Source organism: Leopardus geoffroyi, chromosome B4 (genome assembly GCF_018350155.1).
Source record: "Leopardus geoffroyi isolate Oge1 chromosome B4, O.geoffroyi_Oge1_pat1.0, whole genome shotgun sequence".
NCBI lineage: Eukaryota > Metazoa > Chordata > Mammalia > Carnivora > Felidae > Leopardus > Leopardus geoffroyi.
This window is the reverse complement of record NC_059341.1, coordinates 5,388,348-5,410,412: the sequence shown is the minus strand read 5'-3', so window position 1 is coordinate 5,410,412 and position 22,065 is coordinate 5,388,348. Positions and strand designations below refer to the sequence as shown.

The 22,065-nt window shown below is 52.3% G+C and overlaps 1 protein-coding gene across 4 annotated transcripts in view; it reads right to left on the bottom strand.

The window, feature by feature from the left end:
* Window positions 1-22,056, bottom strand: part of PFKFB3 (6-phosphofructo-2-kinase/fructose-2,6-biphosphatase 3) — a 76,008-nt gene extending 53,952 nt beyond the window's left edge. For 3 of the 4 annotated variants that reach the window (XM_045465199.1, XM_045465201.1, XM_045465197.1), the window contains exon 1: window positions 21,789-21,914. In XM_045465199.1, the coding sequence (XP_045321155.1) occupies window positions 21,789-21,804 (16 nt within the window). In that variant the 5' untranslated portion in view covers window positions 21,805-21,914. Of the gene's footprint in view, window positions 1-21,788 lie in introns of all 4 variants that reach the window. The other variant, XM_045465198.1, reaches the window with a different exon arrangement.
* Window positions 22,057-22,065: the final 9 nt, after the last annotated feature.

The window sequence follows — 22,065 nt, the reverse complement described above, 5'->3', positions numbered from 1 at the left end:
TCATTAATACAAAGATGGCGGGGTCAGGGTGGTGGTGACCAGGGAGCTGTGCCGGGGGGGGGGGGGTGATGTTGGGGTGGGGACAGCGAAAGGCCAGGGAAAGAACAATGCATCTGAACTTTTGCTCCTACCCTCTCCCTAAGTTTAAGCCTTAAAGCCCACCATTAGGATGCCATCCCTTGAGTTAAAGATCTTTGAGATCAGTTAAAACGACAACTGAGCTACGATCCCTTAAAGAATCATCGTTAAGGAAGGATCTGAGAGAGGAGAGAGAACGCAGGAGAGTACTTGCAGGCAGACAGAAATATTTCACCTTCTCCGCATCACTGCTTAGATCTTAATCTTATATGTAGGCACTGCTTAGCTGGGCTGGACTGGCTACCTGGGAGATCTCCGAGACCTTAATACCCCGGAAGCAGAGGACACACGTTAAGACCCAGGGGATTAGGAAGGAATAACCAGAGACTTACTGAAAGGAAGGTACACACCTTCTAGATCTCTGAAAATTATGTCCAGGGCAGAGAGGAGACCACTCTGCTTCCAGCAAATTCCTCCAGGAGAAGGAGGCTCAGTTTGGTATTTTCTGGCTGGGTTTTGATAAGAAACTGTAACCTGGTCTGCTGGAGAGCCAAGAAAAACCAGATATTGCCTCTTTATACCCATTCCATACTCCTACCTTCCTTCCAGGGATGCTATTATGGGTTTTGTTTTGGACAATTCAATACATGCACATGAGACAAAAGGAGATTCCTAAAGACCTCTTGTGAAGCTATTAATTCACAAAATGACTCCCGAACTTCAGAGAAAGTTCCCTCCTGGATGCCTCTGCCCTACAGGCTCGAGGTCAGCAGTATCAGACCCCGAGGGCCACAGCTCGAATCCGAGCAGCCCAGGTCCTTCCCTCCTGACCTTTCCAGACACCATACCTGGCACTGCCTAGAGGGCCGAAATGAGCCCAGGTTACTCGCGCATCTACTCATCTACTCCTCCGCGCTTACTGCACTGGTCCCACTTTTAGTCTGGCCTAGGCAGAAGGGCTGGATAAGGGAAAGGGGTATCAGATTTGAAAAAAGGAAGGGCTAGGAGGCAGTAAGGACGTTGGATGACAGCTGGATACTGTGATCACATTTGTTAAACTCAAAGTCAAGATTATTGCTTTAACCAGGCGGAGAGCGCTCACAGGCACAATGGGTAAGAGACGTACCCTGCTGGAAATTTTCACTTGCTGGGAGATAGGTGGCCTCCTCCCTCTGGCATCCTCGTCTGGCCCGGGGCAACCTCCCTCTTCAACCCAAGTAGAGAATCAGTGACACGGCTAAACACAGCTGAACGAATCCTCCAGTCCAATGGGTTCCAGCGATGCAGAAACTCTTTGGCACTACGCCCAAAGTAACCCATTCCATTAAAACAAATGCATCACGAAAGGCAGAGAGCAGCTTTGCAGTCCTAGCAGATCGAAATTCCCATCGTGGCTCTGCTATTCTCTTACTGATACATGCAAACACCTAGCTGTACCTGGTTGCCGGGGAGAACCCAACATTCGTTCCTGCCCTGTCTCTGTAATTGACCTGAAATTCACCTCCCGTAAACAGCTCTGTTCTGTCCCCTAGGGCAGCACGAGACCAGTCAAATCTGATCACATGAGTCTTTCAAATACTTGCAGACAGGCTCACAGGCCCTCGGGGCCCGTCTGGTCTGAGCTAAACATCCCCAGTTCTTCAAGCACCTCTCCTAGGACTTGGTTTCCTGACCCTTCACCAGCTGAGTCACTCTGCAAGTTAACTCCAAGCCCTCCTAAGGAAAAGTCCGTTACAGCCAAGGTCCCAATTCATTCTAGGCCATGGGGCCGGGACCAGTGGGGAGGGGAGCGTGCCCCCAGCTTGTGGTCAGAGCCTGGGCCCCAAACCAGGGGCCGAGACAGCTTGCACCCAGGAGGTGGCTGCTGTGTCCCGGGACCACTGTGGCCCTCAGTAAGGCGTCATCGCGCAGCACCTGTGCCGGCTGTTTACTGAGGTTGCACAGAACATCACGTCCACGACGCTGAGAGCGGGGAAAAGCAGCGCCGGGCACTTAGAACTATGTACTCCCCAAAGATAAAAACACTGCGTGCTCTTTAGCAACCTCCCGCGTTCTGATTTTCTTTTAACGTGTCCCCGTGTGCCCTTCCCCCTCCGCTGCGTGCACCAGCGTCCCAGCCCCGCCCGACCGGATCGGTCAGCCACCTGCCGACCTATTTCCTCTGGCGCGCTGGCAGCGCGCCGCCGCTCCCAGACCTAATGGGGGGGGGGGGGGGGAATCCCGGCCAGCAGAACGAAAACAGGCCACGGGGCGGAGAGGGGGAAGAGGACAGAGCGTCCACGAGGCGCGCAGCTGCGCCGGGTGCACGCCGCGCCCACGTGCCGGAGCGAGCGGCGCGGGGCAGGCTGGGGCGGCGCCACGTGAACGCGGCGTGAGGCGCGGGGGAACGGGGGCGGGGCGCGCGCTGACCGGCCCGTGGGCCGCGCCTGCAGCCAATCGGCGCGCGCGCGCGCTCCCGCTGGCCCCGCCCCGCCCCGCGCCGGGTGTCCCGGGCTGACCTCGCCCCCGCCAGCCGGGCTCCGCTGACCTCAGCGCCGGGCACCGGCGGTGGCAAGGGATCGGGCGTGTCGCCCGGCTCTGTGGCGCCCCCGGTCTGCCAGGCGGCTCCTGCCCCACAGAGCCGTCCCGACCGGAGACCCGAGAAACGGCACGGGTGGGGGCATCGCCCTAGAAACCGAGCTGCCAGGGGCGGGAGAGTGCAGAGCCCGGGGCTCCTCCTCGACCTTCCTGCTGGAGAAGAGGCCCCCGGAGCGCTGCCCTCTGCCTGCCATCCTCTTATCACTCGGTACTTGACCATCTCTGTGCCCACGGTGTCTGGCTCTATGGCAGGGGACCAGAACATGCCACCCCAAGTATGCCTCTGGCATAAGGATTTTTGTGCTGATTGTTTTTGAGAAACTGCAGACACAGGAGGAGCCTGCAAACAGCATAAGTGACCCTTTTATAGGGGGAATTTACATAGAAAGGGGGGTTATGCCAGGAATGTAGCTATGCCCACACATCACTTCACCTGACTCCTGTGGATGGCAGGGCAGCCTTGTTTACCATGAATTTCTCTTCTGACCTTCCTGTGAGTATTCTTCCTTGCCTTTGAAACCCCTGACCCTTATCCTTTTCCTTAGCTCAGTATGGTCCATGAGCCTCAACTGCCTGGCGGTCTTTTGAGTCTCTTATCTTTGTGGGGCTCATGAATGGATGCACATACATAATTAAAAATTGGTGGGGGGGGGTCCTCCTGTTTATTTTTTATGGGGGCGGGGAGAGTCTCAGCCAAGAATCTAAACGGGTAAAGGGAAAATGATCTTTCCTTTCCTACAATATGTAGGACCAAAGTATTGACATCCAGCCTATCTAGGTTTCTTTTGCCTTAAAATACTCCTATTTTGTTATCTTAAGAGTAGCATACATTCATTGTGAAATGACTAGAAAATATGGAAAAAACATAACACATTCGTGCTTGTGTTTCCCTCCAGACTCTCCTATCTGTGCAGATATTTTTTAGAGCCCCAGGAGATGGGGCACGAGCCTTCACCTCTGCCCTGAATTTATGATCTACTGAATGTCCTCACTTACGGGGAAACAGACATCAATCACGAGGAATTTTATTTTCATAATAAGACCAGGAGTAAAGGAGATTCAAGTCTTTTTTTAAATTCCTAGGGAAAATATAAAAAGTGAATGAAAGAAGCAAAACCCAGAATGGGGAGAAGAGAGGGAGAACTTTCTGGTATTGGACTGGGATAAGAGCAATATGAATTTGTGATCTTGAAAAACCTGTTTCCTAGCTCTGTCCATGGGAAAGGCCCTAGAAACGATGACACCCTGTAACAAGGAACACAGCAGAGCCCAGACCTTGGTTACCAACTCTCATTCTCCCCTAAACGTAACCAGGGCTCCTTGGCTGAGCTTGGGACCTCTGGTTGTGCCAGAATATAAGGAAGAACTCAGATGGTGTCGAAAGGACACAGCAACCAGCTTGAGAGGGCTCTCATCCCAATTTGGGATAATCCGAGCATCAAAATGAGTAAGGCAGGGATGGATTGCTTATAATACATGTGATGATAATTTTTAAAATCCCTGAATCTATACCGATACCATTACTATTATTAATAATAATGAAATGAAAACTATTTTAAAGGGAAGGGTAGGCAGGAAAGCTCTTCTTTATAATAGAATGCCAACCAATAAATGTTGAAAGGATGGCAGAAATGTACGTTGCCATTTTTTAGCCACCATAAGTGTTCCAGTCAAGAATCATCAATCCATGCTAAAACCACTGCATTAAAGATTACTGGGGACAAGAGTACTTTTATTCACATTTTGTGAATGATCCCAAAGGATCCGCACAGATACATTTTTTAAATGTTTAATTTTTTTGAGGGAGGGAGGGGCAGAGAGGGGGAGAGAGAGAATCTCAAGCAGGCTCCACCCTATGAACAAGGAGCTCGACTCGGGGCTTGATCCCACGCACCGTGAGACCATGACCTAAGCCAAAATCAAAAGTTAGACACTTAACCAACTGAGCCACCCAAGGGGCCCCCACACAGATGCATTTTTAATTGGAAAGGGGAAAAGTTATCTTTGTAAGTGAACCAAATGACCGAAGTTATTTAACATCACTTGCTAAAGGGACAAGCGGATATCTTAGTCTGTTGATGTAACGCCAGTAAGAAGGACGTATATCATGCATGCTGTGTTCTTGCCAAAAATGTTAAGCTTCGATCTAAGAAGGAAACAATCCGGCAATTCCAGATCGAGGGGCCTCCTGCAAAAGAAGTGGCCAGGGTCTTCACAAATATCAGTATCACTAAAATAACTACAAATAAGATGCAGAACTCTTCTAGATAAAAAGAGACTTCTAGATAAATGTGTGGCACGTGATGGGATCCTAGATACAAAAAGAAAAAAGAATCTATAAGAGACACTACCGAGATGACCCAAATATGGACCGGCCGCTAGTAACAGTCTGGCGTCCGTGTTCAGTTTCCAACTAGGCTGCTAAGTAGATCGTGATAATTTAAGAGAATGTTCTCGTTCTTGGGAAGAACATGCTGACGCATTTGGGGATGGTGTCATGATGTCTGCAGCTGGTTATTTGACATCAACAAAATCAACTGAGGAACTAACGGTAAAATGCAACAGCGGGTGAATCTCGGTGATACAGGTCGTTCTCTATGCCATTCTTGAAACTTTTCGGAAGGCTGGACGTTTTTTAGAGCAGAAAGAGACAGAAGTGAAAACTTCCCCAGGCCAGCAGTCCCTTGCCTTCACATGCCTTGACCTTCCTAACACGCAATCAAGGCTCGGCGGGCCAGGAAACTGTATTTCTGAGTCATCAAACACCTACAAGTCGAAGTTGGTATGTTTGTGTAGAAACACAAATACAATACGTATGAAATTAACGGGACAAGTCTCTGGCAAGTGAGTCACTAAGTCCCAGGTGTTTTATCCAGTGTTTGACACAGAGGGATCCTTCCCGTCTGCTTATGAGCCATCTCTCCCGAGCAGGGCGGCCCTTCCCTCTTCCGGAGGCCAGTGTACAAACACACACCGAGTGTCGGGGAGAGTCAAGTGACTCAGGAAGGGGGGCGGATTCTGCAATTTCTGTTTCAAAACAAAGAACACCATGGACATGGGTTATTAGGAGGCCAAGTGGGTCAGAGAGGTCTCCTGACATCTCGGCCTCCTTTTGGCCAGTTCTGCCCTGATGCCTCTCTGGCTGTCGCTTAAGCAGCCAGCGTCTCCTCTGTTACAGGAGGCCGGCAAAGCCTGTGTGGTCCGTTCGTTCAACAGACGTCTGCAGCGGTCCTCACGCCTTCTCGGGGAGACCCGCTACCGCTCATCTTTGTCGCCTTGCATAGCGCAGGGCCACCCTCTCCCCGAGGCTCCATTCCCTTTTTAATGTCCACCTGACGCTCTAGGTCATTGAGACGGAGGAGGGTATTCCCAGCTAGGATAACAGGACACGATCGAAGCAACGTACAGCAAGCAGCGTGGAACCCGACGCGGTCTCCCTCTGAAAAATAAGTATGTGGCTTGTTGGGGGCGGGCCCGGGGGGTGGGGGGATGAGGGAAAGGTGCGATGGAGAAGACGATGAAGCGAAACACCCCAAAATAAGTCACCTGAACGATTTTACAGGTTCAGCTACACATAAAGACGTAAAGGCTGGGAGTTCCATGAACCAGTCAGCCGCAAAGGACTTCGGGAAAGCTGCAGGCCTTCCGGGCTTCTATTCCTTCTATTCCTCCCTCACTCAGCACATCAGCCTCCCCTGACCACCCCCTTCACGCGATCCTTGTAAGGAAGCACAACAAGATTCTGATGCACTTTGAAATTTTAATCATGAATGGAGAATTAAGGAATCTCGAGTCAGAGAATGACATTCTTTGAGGAATCTTACGGGCACCGGAGTATTAACGTTCCCATAAATGAATTCCCCCAACACACAGTTTTTGATCATCTGCCAGGCCCTCGGCTGGACAGGAGGAGCACTGCCCAGGGAGTTTACAGTCAAGTTGGGGAGACGGAATGAGCACAAATTATAGCACAAGAACCATGATTCCCTCCAGCTGTGAGACTGTGAGACTGTAAGGCAGACGGTGGCTTGAAGAGTGAGGCCTTGCAAATGGGGAGCAAACACACCAAAGGAGGGAGCTATTGAGAAAAGGCAGAGCTGGGAGAGAGAGGGGTGTGCCCAAGGAAAGGCAGGCCATGAGGCTGTTAATGCAAAGAACTGGAGGAGCGCCTGGATGGCCCAGTCGGTGAAGCATCTGAGTCTTGGTTTTGGCTGAGGTCATGATCTCACGGTCTGTGGGTTCGAGCTCACAGCACAGACCCTGCTTGGGATTCTCTCTCTCTCTCCCTCTGCCCCTCCCTCCTGCTCATTCACTCCCTCTCTTTCTCTCTCTCTCTCTCTCTTAAATAAATAAACATTAAAAAAAGAATGGGAAAACAATGTTTTCAGGGGCAAAGACACAGTAAGGAAGATGTAAGGGGAATAAAATCTTGAGAAGGTAAACTTTTCCTGAGAAGACAGTACCTTTCCTCTAGATCATATAGATAACCCAGTCTCGAATTTACAGAGGAGAAAATCATCCAGACCCAGGGATTTAGGAGCTAAACTTACACCTCCACTCTGACCCAGCAAGACCACGAAGTGGATGCTTTTATCAACCAAAAGACAGGTACAACAGAGTGTTCATGGTGGCTCCGAACATAACGACCCCAAACCAGAAACAACCCAAAGGTCCAACAACAACAGAAGGGACACGATGAGTCATGTATGAATCTGTTGAATCACTATCTCATACAGCTGAAAATAATATAATGCCGTACGTTAACTATACTGGAATTAAAATTTTTTTAATAAAAAAAAAAACGGGGGGTGCTGGGTGGCTCAGTCGGTTAAACATCTGACTTTGGCTCGAGTCAGGATCTGAAGTTTGTGGGTTCGAGCCCCACGGTGGGCTCTGTGCTGACAGCTGGAGCCTGGAGCCTGCTTCAGGTTCTGTGTCCCCCTTTCTCTCTGCTTCTTCCCCACTCACACTCTGTTCCTGTCTCTCTCAAAAATAAACATTAAGAGAATTTTTTTAATTACATACAAATGAATGAATGAATGAATGAATGAATGAATACAATGGAAGGGGCAAACCGTAGTCTATAAAATACTATATAGCAACAAAGATGAACTAAGGATTTCTACACACAACAACACAGAAAAATCCAGTTAGGATGTTAGGGGGAAAAAAGCCCCATTCAAAAGATATATAAGGTAGAATTCCTTCTATGTGAATTTCAAGAACAAGCAAACATACATAATGAGAGAAGTCAAAAGAACAGCGAGTGGTTTCTGCTGAGAAGCTTTCTCAATGGCAAGGGTGGGAAGGAGCCTTCTGGGGGTTACTGGAAATGTTCTACAGCTTGATCAGGTGTTGGTTGCACGGATGCACATGTATGCACATTTGCACACTTACCGTATATACGTTATACCTCAGCTTTAAAGAGAGGTAAGATGTAAGCCAATAGCAACAACAAAAAAGTGACGTAGGGCATGCTGTGAACCACTTTTCTGGACTTGCTAAGGACAAAAGATTTACTGACCCCAGAGTATGACAGGGGTATGCCATTTTATGGCAGGGGACTGGCTCGTCCTGATGTGTTCAAGGTGGCTATGTATGTTCTTCCAGACTGCAGTCTGACACACGTTTTGTGCAGGGGATAAGAAGGGCTACTAATTAAACTTCATTTTTTAAGACTTTCCTGATACGCATTGAGATTATTAAAATATGACATGCGCCACAAGTTAAATACCATTACTATACCCATCTTGGGGCTAAAAACCAAACGTAGGTTGTAAAAGCCAATAATTACACTATGACAGATGAAAGAGAATCTCCAGAATCGTAGGATATAAGAGCCGGAAGACAGAATCCGGGTAACCCTTTGGCTTTATAGACGCGAGAAGGAAGGTCCAGAGGGGTGAGGTGGCCAATCAGAAGCCACATGACAAATAGAGCCATCACAGGACAAGAAAACAGGGCTCTGCCCAGTACCTCTCTATGTTCTCTGAGGTCTCCGTGCTGCTATAGGGCAGAGCTCAGGTCAGGAGCCACTGTCCTCCCTGCCCCAAGGCTAGGCCCCCCAGGGAAGAACAAGGACATAACCCAGGACCCAGCCTCAGCCACTCCTCCTGGTCCTCCCTTCACCTTGACAAAGTTGGTAAAATCTTGGTACCTTCCTGCTTATCCAGAAATGGGGATAAGAGTTGCTTCTCGAAGGGTGAGAAACCAGCTTCCGTGGAGGATAATGAAATCTGTTTGTTGGTTTGTTTTTTGGAACAGCTTTACTGAGATAGAAGTTGCCCATTTAAAACTGTGCAATCCGCGGGCGCTTGGGTGGCTCAGTCGGTAGAGCGTCCAACTTCAGCTCAGGTCATGATCTCACAGTTGGTGAGTTTGAGCCCTACGTCAGGCTCTGTGCTGACAGCTCAGAGCCTGGAGCCTGGTTTGGATCTTCGGATTCTGTGTCTCCCTGTCTCTCTCTGCCCCCTCCCCAACGCACACTCTCAATCTCTCTCAAAAATAAATATTAAAAATAAATTAAAAATAAATAAAGCTACACAATCCAGTGCATTTTCTATATTCACAAACTTGTGTGAACATCTCAATTTTGGGGCCATTCTATTACCCCGAAAGAACCCGTGAGCTGTCACACCCCCATTTTCTCCTCCTTTAACCTGCAGGCAGCCATGATCCACTTTTTATGTCTACAGATGGGCCTTTTTGGACATTAAATATGAATGAAATCACACAATCTTCTGTGAATAGCTTTTTCACTTAGCACGTTTTTCAAGACCCCTCTGCTCTGTAGATACGCAATTCCTTTTTAGTGCTGGGTTGCAGTGTATGGGTAGGTATACGTCATGTGTTCATCAATCAGTTGGTGGATACTGGGATGCTGGTACTTCAGGGGTATCATGGCTGACTCTGCTCTGACAGTTCACGTATACCTTCCTGTGGGCAACTGTTTTCATTTCTCTTGGGTTTACACCTAGGGACGGGATTGCTGGGCCATACACTCGGTGAATCTGTATAAAAAGTGCCCTTGCCTGTACCCTCAGAAATGGGGGGATGAGAAAAGCCAGGAAATGAGTGATGGGAAGGGCGGGGGGCTCTTAGAGGGGTGGTCAGGGAAGGCCTCCATGAGGAGGCGAGAATCAGTTGCTGCTTTGCAGGGTTCACGCCAAGCTCTGAGGGAGGAATATTCCAGGCAGGGTGAACATGGCCCCAGGCCACACCGAAGGACGGAAGGATGGGGCAAAAGGAACGGGATTAGGCAATGTGGCTGGAGAAGTGACCGAGCATTTCTCATTCCTGTTTTAACTTCTCCTTTTGACATAATTTCAGCCTTACAGAAAAATGTCAAGTAGCACAGAGAATTTCCACGCATCCTTCACCCAGACTCACCAATTGTTAATACTTTGCCACATCTGCTTTATCTCCCTCTATGTAATTACATTTTTTAAATATATATTTTTATGTAGACAAAATAGCACATACGCAATATTTTTTAAATTAAAAAAATTCATGCATATTTCTTTCTGAACCATGAAGACAAAACGTGCCCCATTTCTTCTTAATACTTCAGAGTGTATTACCTAAAGGCAGAGATGCTTTCCTACACGCATAACTACAATATAACCATTAAAAGCAAGAGATTAACTCGAATACAATAAGGACTCCAAATGCATCTGGCCAAATGCCATGGCAATGCCCAGTCCCTAGTCCAGGCTCATGTACTGTATTTATTGTATCATTCTCTTTCTCTCCCTCTCCCTCTCTCTCTCTCTCTCTCTCTCTCTCTCTCTCACACACACACACACACACACACACACACACACACACACACATACATATCTGGGTCTGTATCTTTAAGGACCTAATACTTACAAGTACCTACTACTTGAAATGGACTCTCTAAATAATTCCGTTTCCCTGTTCAAACTTAAACATAGGGGCATCTGGATGCCTCAGTGGGTAAAGCGTCTGACTCTTGGTTTTGGCTCAGGTCATCTCATGGCTTCATGGGTTTGAGCCCCGTGTCAGGCTGTGCATTGACAGTGCAGAGCCTGCTTGGAATTCTCTCTCTCTCTCTCTCTCTCTCTCTCTCTCTGTCTCTGCCCCTCCTCCACTTTCTCTATCTCTGTCTCTCCCAAAATAAACAAATAGACTTTAAAAAAAACTTAAATATAATTGGTAGTAATAGAAACGAGCAATTAAAATTTAAAAATACAATTTTATGTCCTATTTTGATGAAGTACCACACTCGGTGTTTAGATTTACCACTCTTCTTTTTTAATTTTTTTTAATGTTTATTTATTTTTGAGAGAGACAGAGAGTGTGAGCAGGGGAAGGGCTGAGAGAGGGGAGACACAGAATCCCAAGCAGGCTGCAGGCCCTGAGCTGTCAGCACAGAGCCCGACGCGGGGCTTGAACTCACAGACCAAGAGATCATGACCTGAGCCGAAGTGGGACGCTCAACCGACTGAGCCACCCAGGCGCCCCATCGATTTACCACACTCTTCTTACACACTCTTCTTTCTCGTCCATTTGTCTAGAAAACAATCATGACTCGGGGCGCCTGGGTGGCGCAGTCGGTTAAGCGTCCGACTTCAGCCAGGTCACGATCTCTGTGAGTTCACAAAGGGCACTCAACTTGCCTGACAATTATTTCATGAACCATGAAAACACAGCTTTGGAAACTGCTGATCTCCTTAACAAGTAGGAGGAAAAATTCTTCCTTCTTTCTTGATTTGGGGGCCCCAGGCACAGAGGTTTGGGTTCATAATCCTTGGTTCATCTCATGCACTCCTCATTGATCTTTGAACGGCCCCCTTTTATACTGTTGAAGTGACATAACAGACCAGCAGAAACCCATCAGCCAATTGATAGCTGAGCTTTTCACTCTCTATACATGTCCCCCCATCCCTGCTCCTGTCTCCCTCCAGACGGAAGTAGCCATTATACTGAATTGACAAAAGAAATATTGTTTTGGGGGCACCTGGGTGGCTCAGTTGGTTAAGCGTCCGACTTCAGCTCAGGTCATGATCTCGCAGTTCGTGCGTTCGAGCCCCGCGTCGGGCTCTGTGCTGACAGTTCAGAGCCTGGAGCCTGCTTCGGATTCTGTCTCCCTCTCTCTCTGCTCCTCCCCTGCTTGCGCACTCTCTCTCTCAATAAATAAACATTAAAAAAAATAACAATAATAAAAAGAAATAGTTTTGTTATGTAAGTATTGCTTAAAAGCAATATTGTTTAGTTTCAGGCGTTTTATAAAAAAATATTTTAGGGGCGCCTGGGTGGCGCAGTCGGTTAAGCGTCCGACTTCAGCCAGGTCACGATCTCGCGGTCCGTGAGTTCGAGCCCCGCGTCGGGCTCTGGGCTGATGGCTCGGAGCCTGGAGCCTGTTTCCGATTCTGTGTCTCCCTCTCTCTCTGCCCCTCCCCTGTTCATGCTCTGTCTCTCTCTGTCCCAAAAATAAATAAAGGTTGAAAAAAAAAATTTTTAATAAAATAAAAAAAATATTTTACAGGGCCCCTGGGTGGCTCGGTTGGTTAAGACTCTTGACTTCAGCTCAGGTCACGATCTCACGGTTCGTGGGATAGAGCCCTGCGTTGGGTTCTCTCTCCCTCTCTCTCTGCCCCTTCTTCCCAGCTTGCTCTCGCTCTCTCTCAAAAATTAAACGTTAAAAAAAAATTTTTTAAGTATTTCACTGCACCTAATGTTTTGCAATTTTTTAAACAGTCATGACAATATCGAATACAGCCGTCTATCAGAGCGCGTGGCTCACCCAGACCACAGTGTAACATTGCATGGCGCGACTACCCCGAAAGGTCATTTATTCGTCGCCTGTACGTGTGCATCTAGCCGCTGAAAGCTGTTCCTTTTAGACTAAACATCACCGGTGCAGAAGCTTCTCTCCGTGACAGGCCCACGAACGACACACCTGGTGACGGACAGGTGTTACGAACCGTTGGGTTCTTTCTCACCGAAGCCAGGGGAAGGAACGTAGCCACAGAGGAAAAAGGCCCGTCTCACTGCTCGGTAGCACGGATCGTGATTTTACCGTCATGCCGTTTGTCACTTACTGGCGTGCATTACAAAATGAATTTTTTGAAGTCTTATACGCTTAAGAAATAATAAATTTCCTTAAAGCAGCAGCAGTGACAACAGGACCTTTTGCTTCATTCAAATGACTTCAAATGAAAAGCTTTTACATAATCCAGGATTTGCCCAAAACATGATTTGGCTTGAGGTGGGCTCCACTTTTTGTTCTCCGCGTATATATCTGGGAAATGATGTGTCTGCAGCAGACATGATTCACGGTGAAGTGGATGCCAACCGACTCACTTTATCATAAAAGCATGACATTCAAGTTGCAGACTTTTCACACACACACCAGCCAATCTGCAGATTCGGATTCCTTTACTGTGAGCAGGAGGCAGCGAGCGGCTGACAATTCTTGCTTTGATTTCCTTCCACGCCCCTTGGCAGAACCGCAAGGAAACACATCTTCCTGAGTCTTCAGGTCTGCGGGGACCGTGATGTTAGCTTGGATTCTTTCCTTTTGTTATTCAAACATTAATGAGGTTTTAAAACCTATTCCTCTAAATGAGGCCATCAAGCCCGGGGGCCAGGGCTGGCTGGAGGCAAGTGGGGTGACCCAGCGTCCTGGTGTGCCCGGCACTCAGCAGGTGGCCTTGTCTCCTGGTTTCCTGCACTAAGGAGGGGGACATCCCGGGCAATCCTGGTCGAGCCGGTCACCCTGTTTGGAGGCCAACATGGTCAGCTGGTGGCTGGGCTGAGTTTGTTCGGGACGGCTCTCTGGCCTGGAGCTTTCCCCTCTCTGACAATGGAGGCCTTCGTGGTCTAAGGAAACTGAAGGATGGACAGAAATTGTCTGGCAATCGGGTACTACGGACACAGAAACACTGGCAACGTGAAAACCCCAGCGCACGCTTCTCTCCCGGCTGGGAAACTACCCATGCTTGGCCATGTGTCCATCACGTAAGACACACCTGAACTTTAAGAATCCCTCATGTGTGGCAATAATAATCAATCCTGGTTTTGAAAGTCAGGTTCTTCTTAAAGGAGGTGTATGTCTGACACGTGGCTCAGAGCATAATCGGTCTTTCTGGAAGGCTCCTTGCTGAGTCCCAACCCTCCCGAACCACGGATACAAGCCGAACCGCTGCTTGGGGAGGTCCGCTCCTCTTGGAGGTCAACAGCACAGTTACAGAGCGCCAATGAACTCCCCGGGATTGGTGGCGCCTCGGCTGGTGGCGCGGCCGCGACCATAACCACCAGGGCCCTCGGCATCCCTCCCACAAGGCAGCTAGGGAGTCACCCGTGGCTCACCCTTCCTCTTCCCCTACGTCCAATCCCTCACAAACCCTGCAGTCTGCGAATCCTAAATATATTCAGAATCCAACCACTTTGGACCACCTGCCCCTCCCCCAGCCTGACCTAAGCCAATGTCACCGCTCACCAACAGGCTCCCACCTGGTCTCCCTGATTCACCCTCGTCACCCTACAGCCTGTTCTCAGGAAGGCAGCCACATCCTGCACTCATGGCTTATAATAGCCAAGTTCATTTCTGCCACGCCTCGGCTGAAACCCTCCAAGGGCTTCCCATCCCACTCGGAGTCAGAGGCCCAGGCCCTAGAGTAGCCTTGATCTATAGCATCTGCCCTGCTACCTTTCTAAAGGTGGCCTCACTGGCTTGCATATTTCCTCCCAAACTCAGCCCACTGTGGCCACAGGACCTTTGCACCTGCACTTCCCCCTGTGAGAACACTCTCCTCACATACTGCACCGTCCACTCCTCACTCCCTTCAGTCTCTACCCAAATGTCACCCTGGGGCGACCATCCTACTTAAAATAGAGGCCTGCCCCCCGTCCCCACTCTCCTTCCTCCTCTCCATAGCCATTAGGTCCACTGGGCACACTCTATATTCACCTATCTGTTTACTGCCTGTCTACCCCCGTTAGAAAGTCAGTCCCATGAAGGCAGGCAGTTTTGCCTACACTGGTCACTGCTGTACCCTCAGCTCTTTACCCCGCAGGTAAAGCAGGTGCTGTGGGGTTTGTTTGGCGCCGAACAGATAGATCTTTGCCAGATGATTGAAGAGCGTACGGAAATGACTGAAGTAACAGCACAGGTAGGTACTGTGGGCAGAGGCAGCCAGCTGGCATCCAGTTGTGTTTCTTGCCTTTTTTTTTTTTTTTAGGTTTATTTATTTATTTTAAGGGAGAGAGAGAGAGAGTGCAAGTGGGAGCAGGAGCGGGGGGAGGGGCAGAGAGAAAGAGAGAGAGAATCTTAAGCAGGCTCCACACTCAGCGCAGAGGCTGACACGGGGCTCGATCCCACAAACCGTGAGATCATGACTTGAGCCGACACCAAGAGTCGAACCCTTAACCGACTGAGCCACCCAGGCGCCCCTCTTGCCCGTTCTATGTCAATGTCCTCAACTACTGAGTGAGTCTATAGCCCTCCCTTTCTCAGTGTTCCCCAAATGGTTATTTTGTGCATGTCCCCAGAGAAATGGGGCCTTTGCGGATGGCTGACTGAACGGGGGGGGGGGGGGGGGGTCGCTAACCTTTTATCCACGTTCCCTGCTTCTTGCCGAGGCTGCCTGGTTCAGAAAGCCCCCCGCTGAGAGGCTGGACGCCTCCACAGCTGTACCTGCCAGAATCCTTGAAGCAGGACCACTCGGACCTTGATGAAAACCCTAAGTCACGCTCGGCACCCCAGCTGCAGGGGAGAGCTGGGAAATGCAGTTTTCAGCCCCCAGCCTCTGCAGCACGAGCTATCACGCTAGAACAGTGTTTTCAAGATTGTGGGCTCCTCCCCACTAGTGGCCTTGAAATCGATTTGCTGGAAGCACACCAGAATCCTTTTCAATGAGACAGGAGAGACTACAAAATATCACAGCGTGCCATACACTCTGGGATCAGTACTGGCTCACAAAACTTTCTGCCCGAGCATCGGCCCAAAACTATCCCATCAGAATTTCTGGTGCATCAGACTTTTTTAAAAGCTCCCCGGTTAATCCAAATGTGTGGCCAGGAATAAGGCCCACAGGGTCTGGACATTTCCCTACAGAAGGGGACGTTCTGCACCCACTCTTCCCAGGCAGCATCTGGCCACATGAGCAGTCATGCGGCCATGGTGCTGGGGGCCAGGCTTTCCAGGGTCTGTCTGCATCAAAACGCATCCCTCTCCTGACAGGTTCGTTCTCTTTCTTTCTTCCTGCCCCGAAGCCCACGCTTCTCTGGGGTGCCTCTCTGAGCTCCTGTCTGCCCCCACTGACCGATGAAAGTTTGCTCTGCCTGGGACTGGACCGAGCCAGGTCCCCAAGCCTCATGATGACTTCCACAGCCTCGAGGGGAGGGCTTTCCGAATCCAATCCATTGCTGGGGTTCAATACGTCAAGGAGAAGGTAAAAACACCAAAGCAGCTTGGCCCTAAGGAAGAACACAGTAGTTTCCTCAAAAAGCATCAGCACAGCTCAGCTCCCTGCACATCAAGAGAGGAAAGCCAGGTAAAGGGCCCACACTTCTGGAACACCCGCTTGTTTTCATCGGGCCAAGGACGCGGGGAAGAGGGAGGCTCTCTTTCTGACAAATTGACTGTCAGCATGGTGTGGGCACAGTCACTCTTACCTATAAAGTTCCACACGGGGGGGCCTGCTACTTATGATTACTTTAGACTCTGGGAAGATGAGCAAAACGTTCTCAGCCCTGGAGCTACCTGATGGAACTGCCAGACCCATGAATATGATGGCCCGACATCAGACACAGACTTCCAGACTCCATAGGACAGGAAGGTACAATGCACATTCAGGAGACTGGACTCTGAGGGGCGTGTGGGTGGCTCAGCTGGTGACGCGTCCAGCTTCGGCTCAGGTCACGACCTCACGGTTCGTGGGTTCGAGCCCCGCGTCGGGCTCTGTGCTGACAGCACGGAGCCTGGAGCCGGCTTCGGATTCGGTGTCTCCCTCCCTCTCTCTGCCCCTCCCCCGCTTGTGCTCGCTCTCCTCAAAAATAAATAAATAAACATTAAAAAGAAAGAAAGAAAGAAAGAAATTGGACTCCGATACCAACTTCCTTGGGCATAAATTTCAGTCCTGAGGTCAAAGCTGAAGGATCACGGAGACCAGAGAAGGCAGGGCCATGACTTTGTCATGTGCCACTTGCCTGAAACTTAGTTTCTCTCCCGAAGACACCGGGAGACAGCAGGCTAGCATGCCCAGGACAGTCTTTGGGGACAAAGGCACAGAGACGATCCCTTCTACCTCCTGCAGACAGCTTGCCCAAGACGCGTGGGAGACTCCGTGTGTGTGAGACAAATGATTAGAGGGCACGGAGTCAGATCTGGAGGGAATCTTAGCTCATGCTCCTTTCCCAGGCTGGTAAACTGAGGCCAAGTGCTCTTAAGTGACTTGAGATAATCCAGCCAGTAACTGACCCCAGTCGCCCTGTCACTACCTGATCTCTGAGCTCCCCGGCCAGACTGTTCCCCCCGACACCAGGACCTGTCCGTACACAACACCGCTGGGTCTCCTTCCTTGGGGAGCACGCCGCAAGCACATCTGGGATACGGCTCTGAAATGGCCAGGGAGCCCCGGCCTCATCCAGGAAGCTGCTAGGCCCTGGGGGAGGAGAGCGCACCCCAGAACATAGCCCACCACCACAGACACCCAGAGTGCAAGGAGGCGCCTGGGACAGGAAGGAAGGAGAGCCCAGCCCCTCCTGGAGAAGGTCTTTTCAGGATCTGATCTTCGCACTTCCCCTGGGGAGAGAAAGGAAGGACAGGTCCTGGGTTTACGGTCCCAAAATGCTGACCCCAGTCAGCAAAATCGAAACAAATGTAACTGATTTCCTGTTGCAAGTGGCTGAGTTGCAGGAATTCCAAATGTGTCGCATCCCTTGTGATGGTATTTGTTTTTCCCTTAGTTCCCTCAGCATCCCCGGAAACCCTGTGCCCAGCAGGCACGGGTCAGCTCCCCAAGCAGCTGCGGCCTGTCATCAGCTCCACGACACGGGATCAGCACTTATGACGGCAGTGTCCTGGGGCCACCTGAAGAGAGGCAGAAGGCCGGTATTGTCCTGTGCGGGCCCACCCGCATCCGCCTGCATCCGTCTCTCAAAGACCCAGACGCGTCAGGCAGCCCCGTCTGTCCCTCTGCTCCTTTCTGATGTGAAAGAAATTGCTGGTTCACACGGCACACTTCTCATACCGTACGGTTTCTCTGCCTGATGGCGATCATATCCTACGTCACCTCCTAACCTGTGCCATCACCGGCCGTGCCGGAAAGGCAGAATGCAGAGGCCTAAGTCCCAGCCCTGCGGAGCACACAACTTATCGAGGGAATTTAGACAAGCTGCATTGTCCCTGTAAGCCTCGCGCCCTTTATCTTTCCAGGGAAATGATGCCACTCACACCAGCAGGTGGGGAGAACCGGTGAGCAGGCACTTGGAGAAGGCCTGGGGAGGATGCTCTGTGATGCTAGTTGGGTTTCTTACTGTCATTCACTGTTCCCCTTGTCCCCCCCGAAAGGTGGGGCTGTGCCAGAATCCTTGCGACCCCGTTCCCTAAGACGGTTTTACTTCTCCACCAGAAGGGGACCTCGAGAAGGTAGTGGAGACCCCAGGCTCGGACAGAGCCGCACCTGAATCTCAGGAACAGTCACCCCGTCTCCCATCTGTAAAGCCCTCTGAGAAGAGCCACCCCCTCCCTTCACAGCGGGGCTCCAGCCTTCACCCCCCACCACGGCCTCCCCCGCCCACCACCGCCTTCTCCTGGTGTTGGCCCAAGCTCTTCCTGCCCGCTTCGGAGAGTGCTGCCTCCTCCTGACCCAGACCAATCTCGAAGCCTACTTCTTCCAGACACATGGCAGAGGACCCAGCTCTGTTCCCCACCGTGGCCACTGTCATCCCCACCTGCCCGTGGGGAAGGTCGCTGGCAGCTGCTGCCCGGGCCGATCTCGGCCAGTTTCGTTCATCCATCCGCGCTCGGTGGTTTCTGCCTGGCCATACGGGCGTGCCGTGGACCAGACTGGAGGTGTCAGTCCAGGGAGGGAGCTGCCAAACCTCACTGGGCCAGCACGGTGCGTGACCCCGGTGCATAGCACGCACTCGATCCAGAGAATGAATGAATGAATGAATGAATGAGCGAACAAAACAAAGAATGACGTAGCATGCAGTCACTGAACTCTGCATTCGGGAGACATCAGCTTGTTCATCCCACACTCAAAGCACAGGACCTAAGATCCTGGGCAGATCACCTGTTTGTCTCACCAGATCCGCCCTCACCAAAGGTGAGCCCACCCAGCTCTGCGTCCCAGCGGGCCAGCCTGCATGGAATCGAGGGGCTCCGGCCAGCAGGCTGCCCAGGCCTTGAGGTCACAGGGAGGGAGAAGCGTGACCTTGCTGCTGACTCTCCCAGTCTGCTCTCCGCTCTCCTTGGGACTACGAGCTGCCTGGATCATAAGCTGGCTCAGCTCCGATCAGGCTCCTCAGCCCTTTGGGCCTCGGGCGGTAATGCCCGAGGTTCTGCAGTCTCTTTTGCGCTTTTCGTACACCCCACCCAAATGTTCTAACAGTCCCCTTGTTAAACTTTGCTCAGCTTGCCCCCTATGAGCGAGCACACCTTGTGTTCTCACTGGGCTTCTGACCGAGCTGATCCCAAAGTCCTACCTGTCAAGCCCCAAAAACACAGCATGGGAAGGGAATTAGTAGTCAAGTAACTTTCAAGAGGTTAGCTAGGAGGAAGTCCTTCTCCACCGGGCTTCTTTTCATCTTGGGGGCAAGGGGGGTGGGGAGAGCAGGAAAGGCTTTTCATTTCCTAATTTTTAAATTATTTTTTTGAATTGTTAATATATTCAGATGGCTCAAAATCATATATGTGTATATATATATACATATATATATGTATATATATGTAAAACATACGCACTTAAGTGTCCACCATCTGGACAGTTCCAGGGACACGGTGCTGAGCCCCACCCCACGGCCGACCTTTCCAACTTGCGCAGCCCCAAATGACATCCTATCACGATACTGAACAAACCAGGTCTCCCTGCAATTTCCACTTGGGCTTACTTCTAGGTAGGAGATCACGACTCAATCAAGTGGGGGAGTTCTGGCTCGGGCTCCAAGCCCTCCAGAGTCCCAGCCCTGGCTGGCTTACCACCAAAGCTTCCAAAACCCAGCAACTACTGTTCCTCCCATCCTAGGACCTTCACGAATTAGCATCCACAGAACAGGGAATGGTATTGTCCCCTTCGTGCAGCAATGACGAAGCCTCAACCTTTAGCAGTTTGCAAATGTTTTGTCCTGTGTGAGCTATTAATACTGTCATCAAGGGAAATCGTCACACGTGCAAGATCATTTAGCTGCGCAGGTATTTAATCCTTGATGTGGATGCTCGCCACCCCCTCCCCGGCCCCCACCAACAAGTGCTGGGACAGGCCTTCTGGGAGCTCCCCCGCAGAGACCACAAGGAAATGAGCGAGCAGAGAAGTGGTAAAGTCAGCAGACATGCAACTGTTCACGCTGCAGTTAAATGAGGTCAGGTGAGAGCCTGAGGGACCGTCTAGGCAAGGCCGCCATGTTATAAGTGGAGTAATGGAGACACTGAGGACAGTGACCGAGGGGCGGGACGTCGTGAGCTGACAGAGGACCGAAGACAGCTTTCTCCCTGTTCCTAGAAGCAGAGGCCTTCCTTCTCACCACCCCCCCACACACCCCGCCTGCTCTTAGAAGCAGCCGCCTTCCTTCTCACCAGTCCCGTTCACAACCAGGAGCTCTATCCGGCAACCTTTGTAAAAAGGACAAAGGCCAACAGGGCTTCAAGTGCAACCAGAGCATTGGCCTAGTATCTGAGTTATGAGGGAAGGAAGAGCCGGCAAGAAGACAGGCAGAGGGCCACCCAGCTCAGTCCCAGCCGCCGCCCCCCCGGGGGGGCGGGGTGGAGGCTTCCTCTCAGTTACTCCTCACCCCGCCAGGGTACCCAGGTAGGGGTGGGTCACCAGAGCCCAAACCCCTCCCCACACGAAGAGAAAAGGGGAAGGAGTCAGACAGCTCGGACTGGGAAGTAAAACTGAATCTCCCTCTCTACCCTGGGCTCCGAGCTGACCGGCAGCCCCCAGGATCCGAGCGGAGCTCTGCAGTGACGCGGCCTTCATCACCCGGCTAGCCAACTGAGGCCCAATACAGTGGGATCCCCCTTCCGGGGCAGGGGGCCACAGGAGGATCGGAGGCTCGCGGACAGGGCTTGTGCACCCCCCCACACACACACCCGCTGCAGAGGGGGAGGGCCCAGTGAACAAGCTTAAATGCCAGGCCTGCAGGTGGGCCAGGTGGGTGTCCCCGTGCCAGGCGCAGGGCGGGGGGAGGTCTTGCCGGAGGGCACCTTCCCAGGCCAGGCCGACCTCACCTCGGTCGGTATCCGCCTTTCGGTGCATTGTCCCACCGGTCCCACACAGCCGTCCCCAGTCCCCCATTTTGCCGAAGAACTGAGGTTCCGGGTGGTTTACATGACGTCCCAGGAGTCGGAGGGTAGAGAAGGGCGGCGGCAGGACCCGCACACAGACCTGCCTCTCCCACCCGCGTGTCCCGGCGGTCCCTCCCCTCGGACTCAGCCTGCCACCGAGTGCGCAGCGGGGAATCCCACGCGGCCAAACCCCCGCCACCGAGGGCCCCCGGCCCGCCGGTCGCGCGCGACCTCCAACTTAATGAGGCGCGACCGGGGGGTTCGTTCAAAGTCGCGCGAGTGGCGCAGGCCCTGGGCAGCCCGCGCGGCGCACCGGCCGGGACACGTGCGGCGGTGGCGGGGGCGGCCGGGGCAGCGCGCGGTCCGTGGGCTGTGCGGGACCGGGGGCGGGCAGGGCCGAGGGCAGAGCCGGCGCGGGGGGCGGTGCGGAGGGCCGGGCAGTGCCCGGCAGCGCGGGGGGTGGCGGGCGGCGCGGGGCCCGGGGTGGGTGGGGGTGGCGGGCACGGCAGGGCCGGGCGGGGGGGTCGCGCGGGGACGACGGGGGGTCGCGCGGGGAGCGGCGCGCGCCCGGGGGGGGGGGGGGGGGAGGGGAGACCACGCGGGCTGGGCTCTCGGGGCTGCGTCCCCGGCGGCCGCGCGCGGGGAGGGCGCCTACCTTTCCTGAAGGGCATCGCGGAGGGGTGCGCCCCGCGGGGCCGGCCCGGGATACCGAAGCCGGGCGACGTCCGAGTGCCAGCCTCGCGGCTCGGGGGCGCCTGCGGGCGCCGGGCGAGGGAGGGGGGAAAGGGACATATTTGGACAGAGCGGGGCGCGTCACCGCCGGAGGGTGGGACCGCGGCGAGGCGGGCGGCGCGGCCTCCGGGGCGGGCCCGGCGGAAAGCGCTTAACCCCTGCGCGCCCGGCGCCGCTGCGCGCCCCTCCCCACGCCGCGG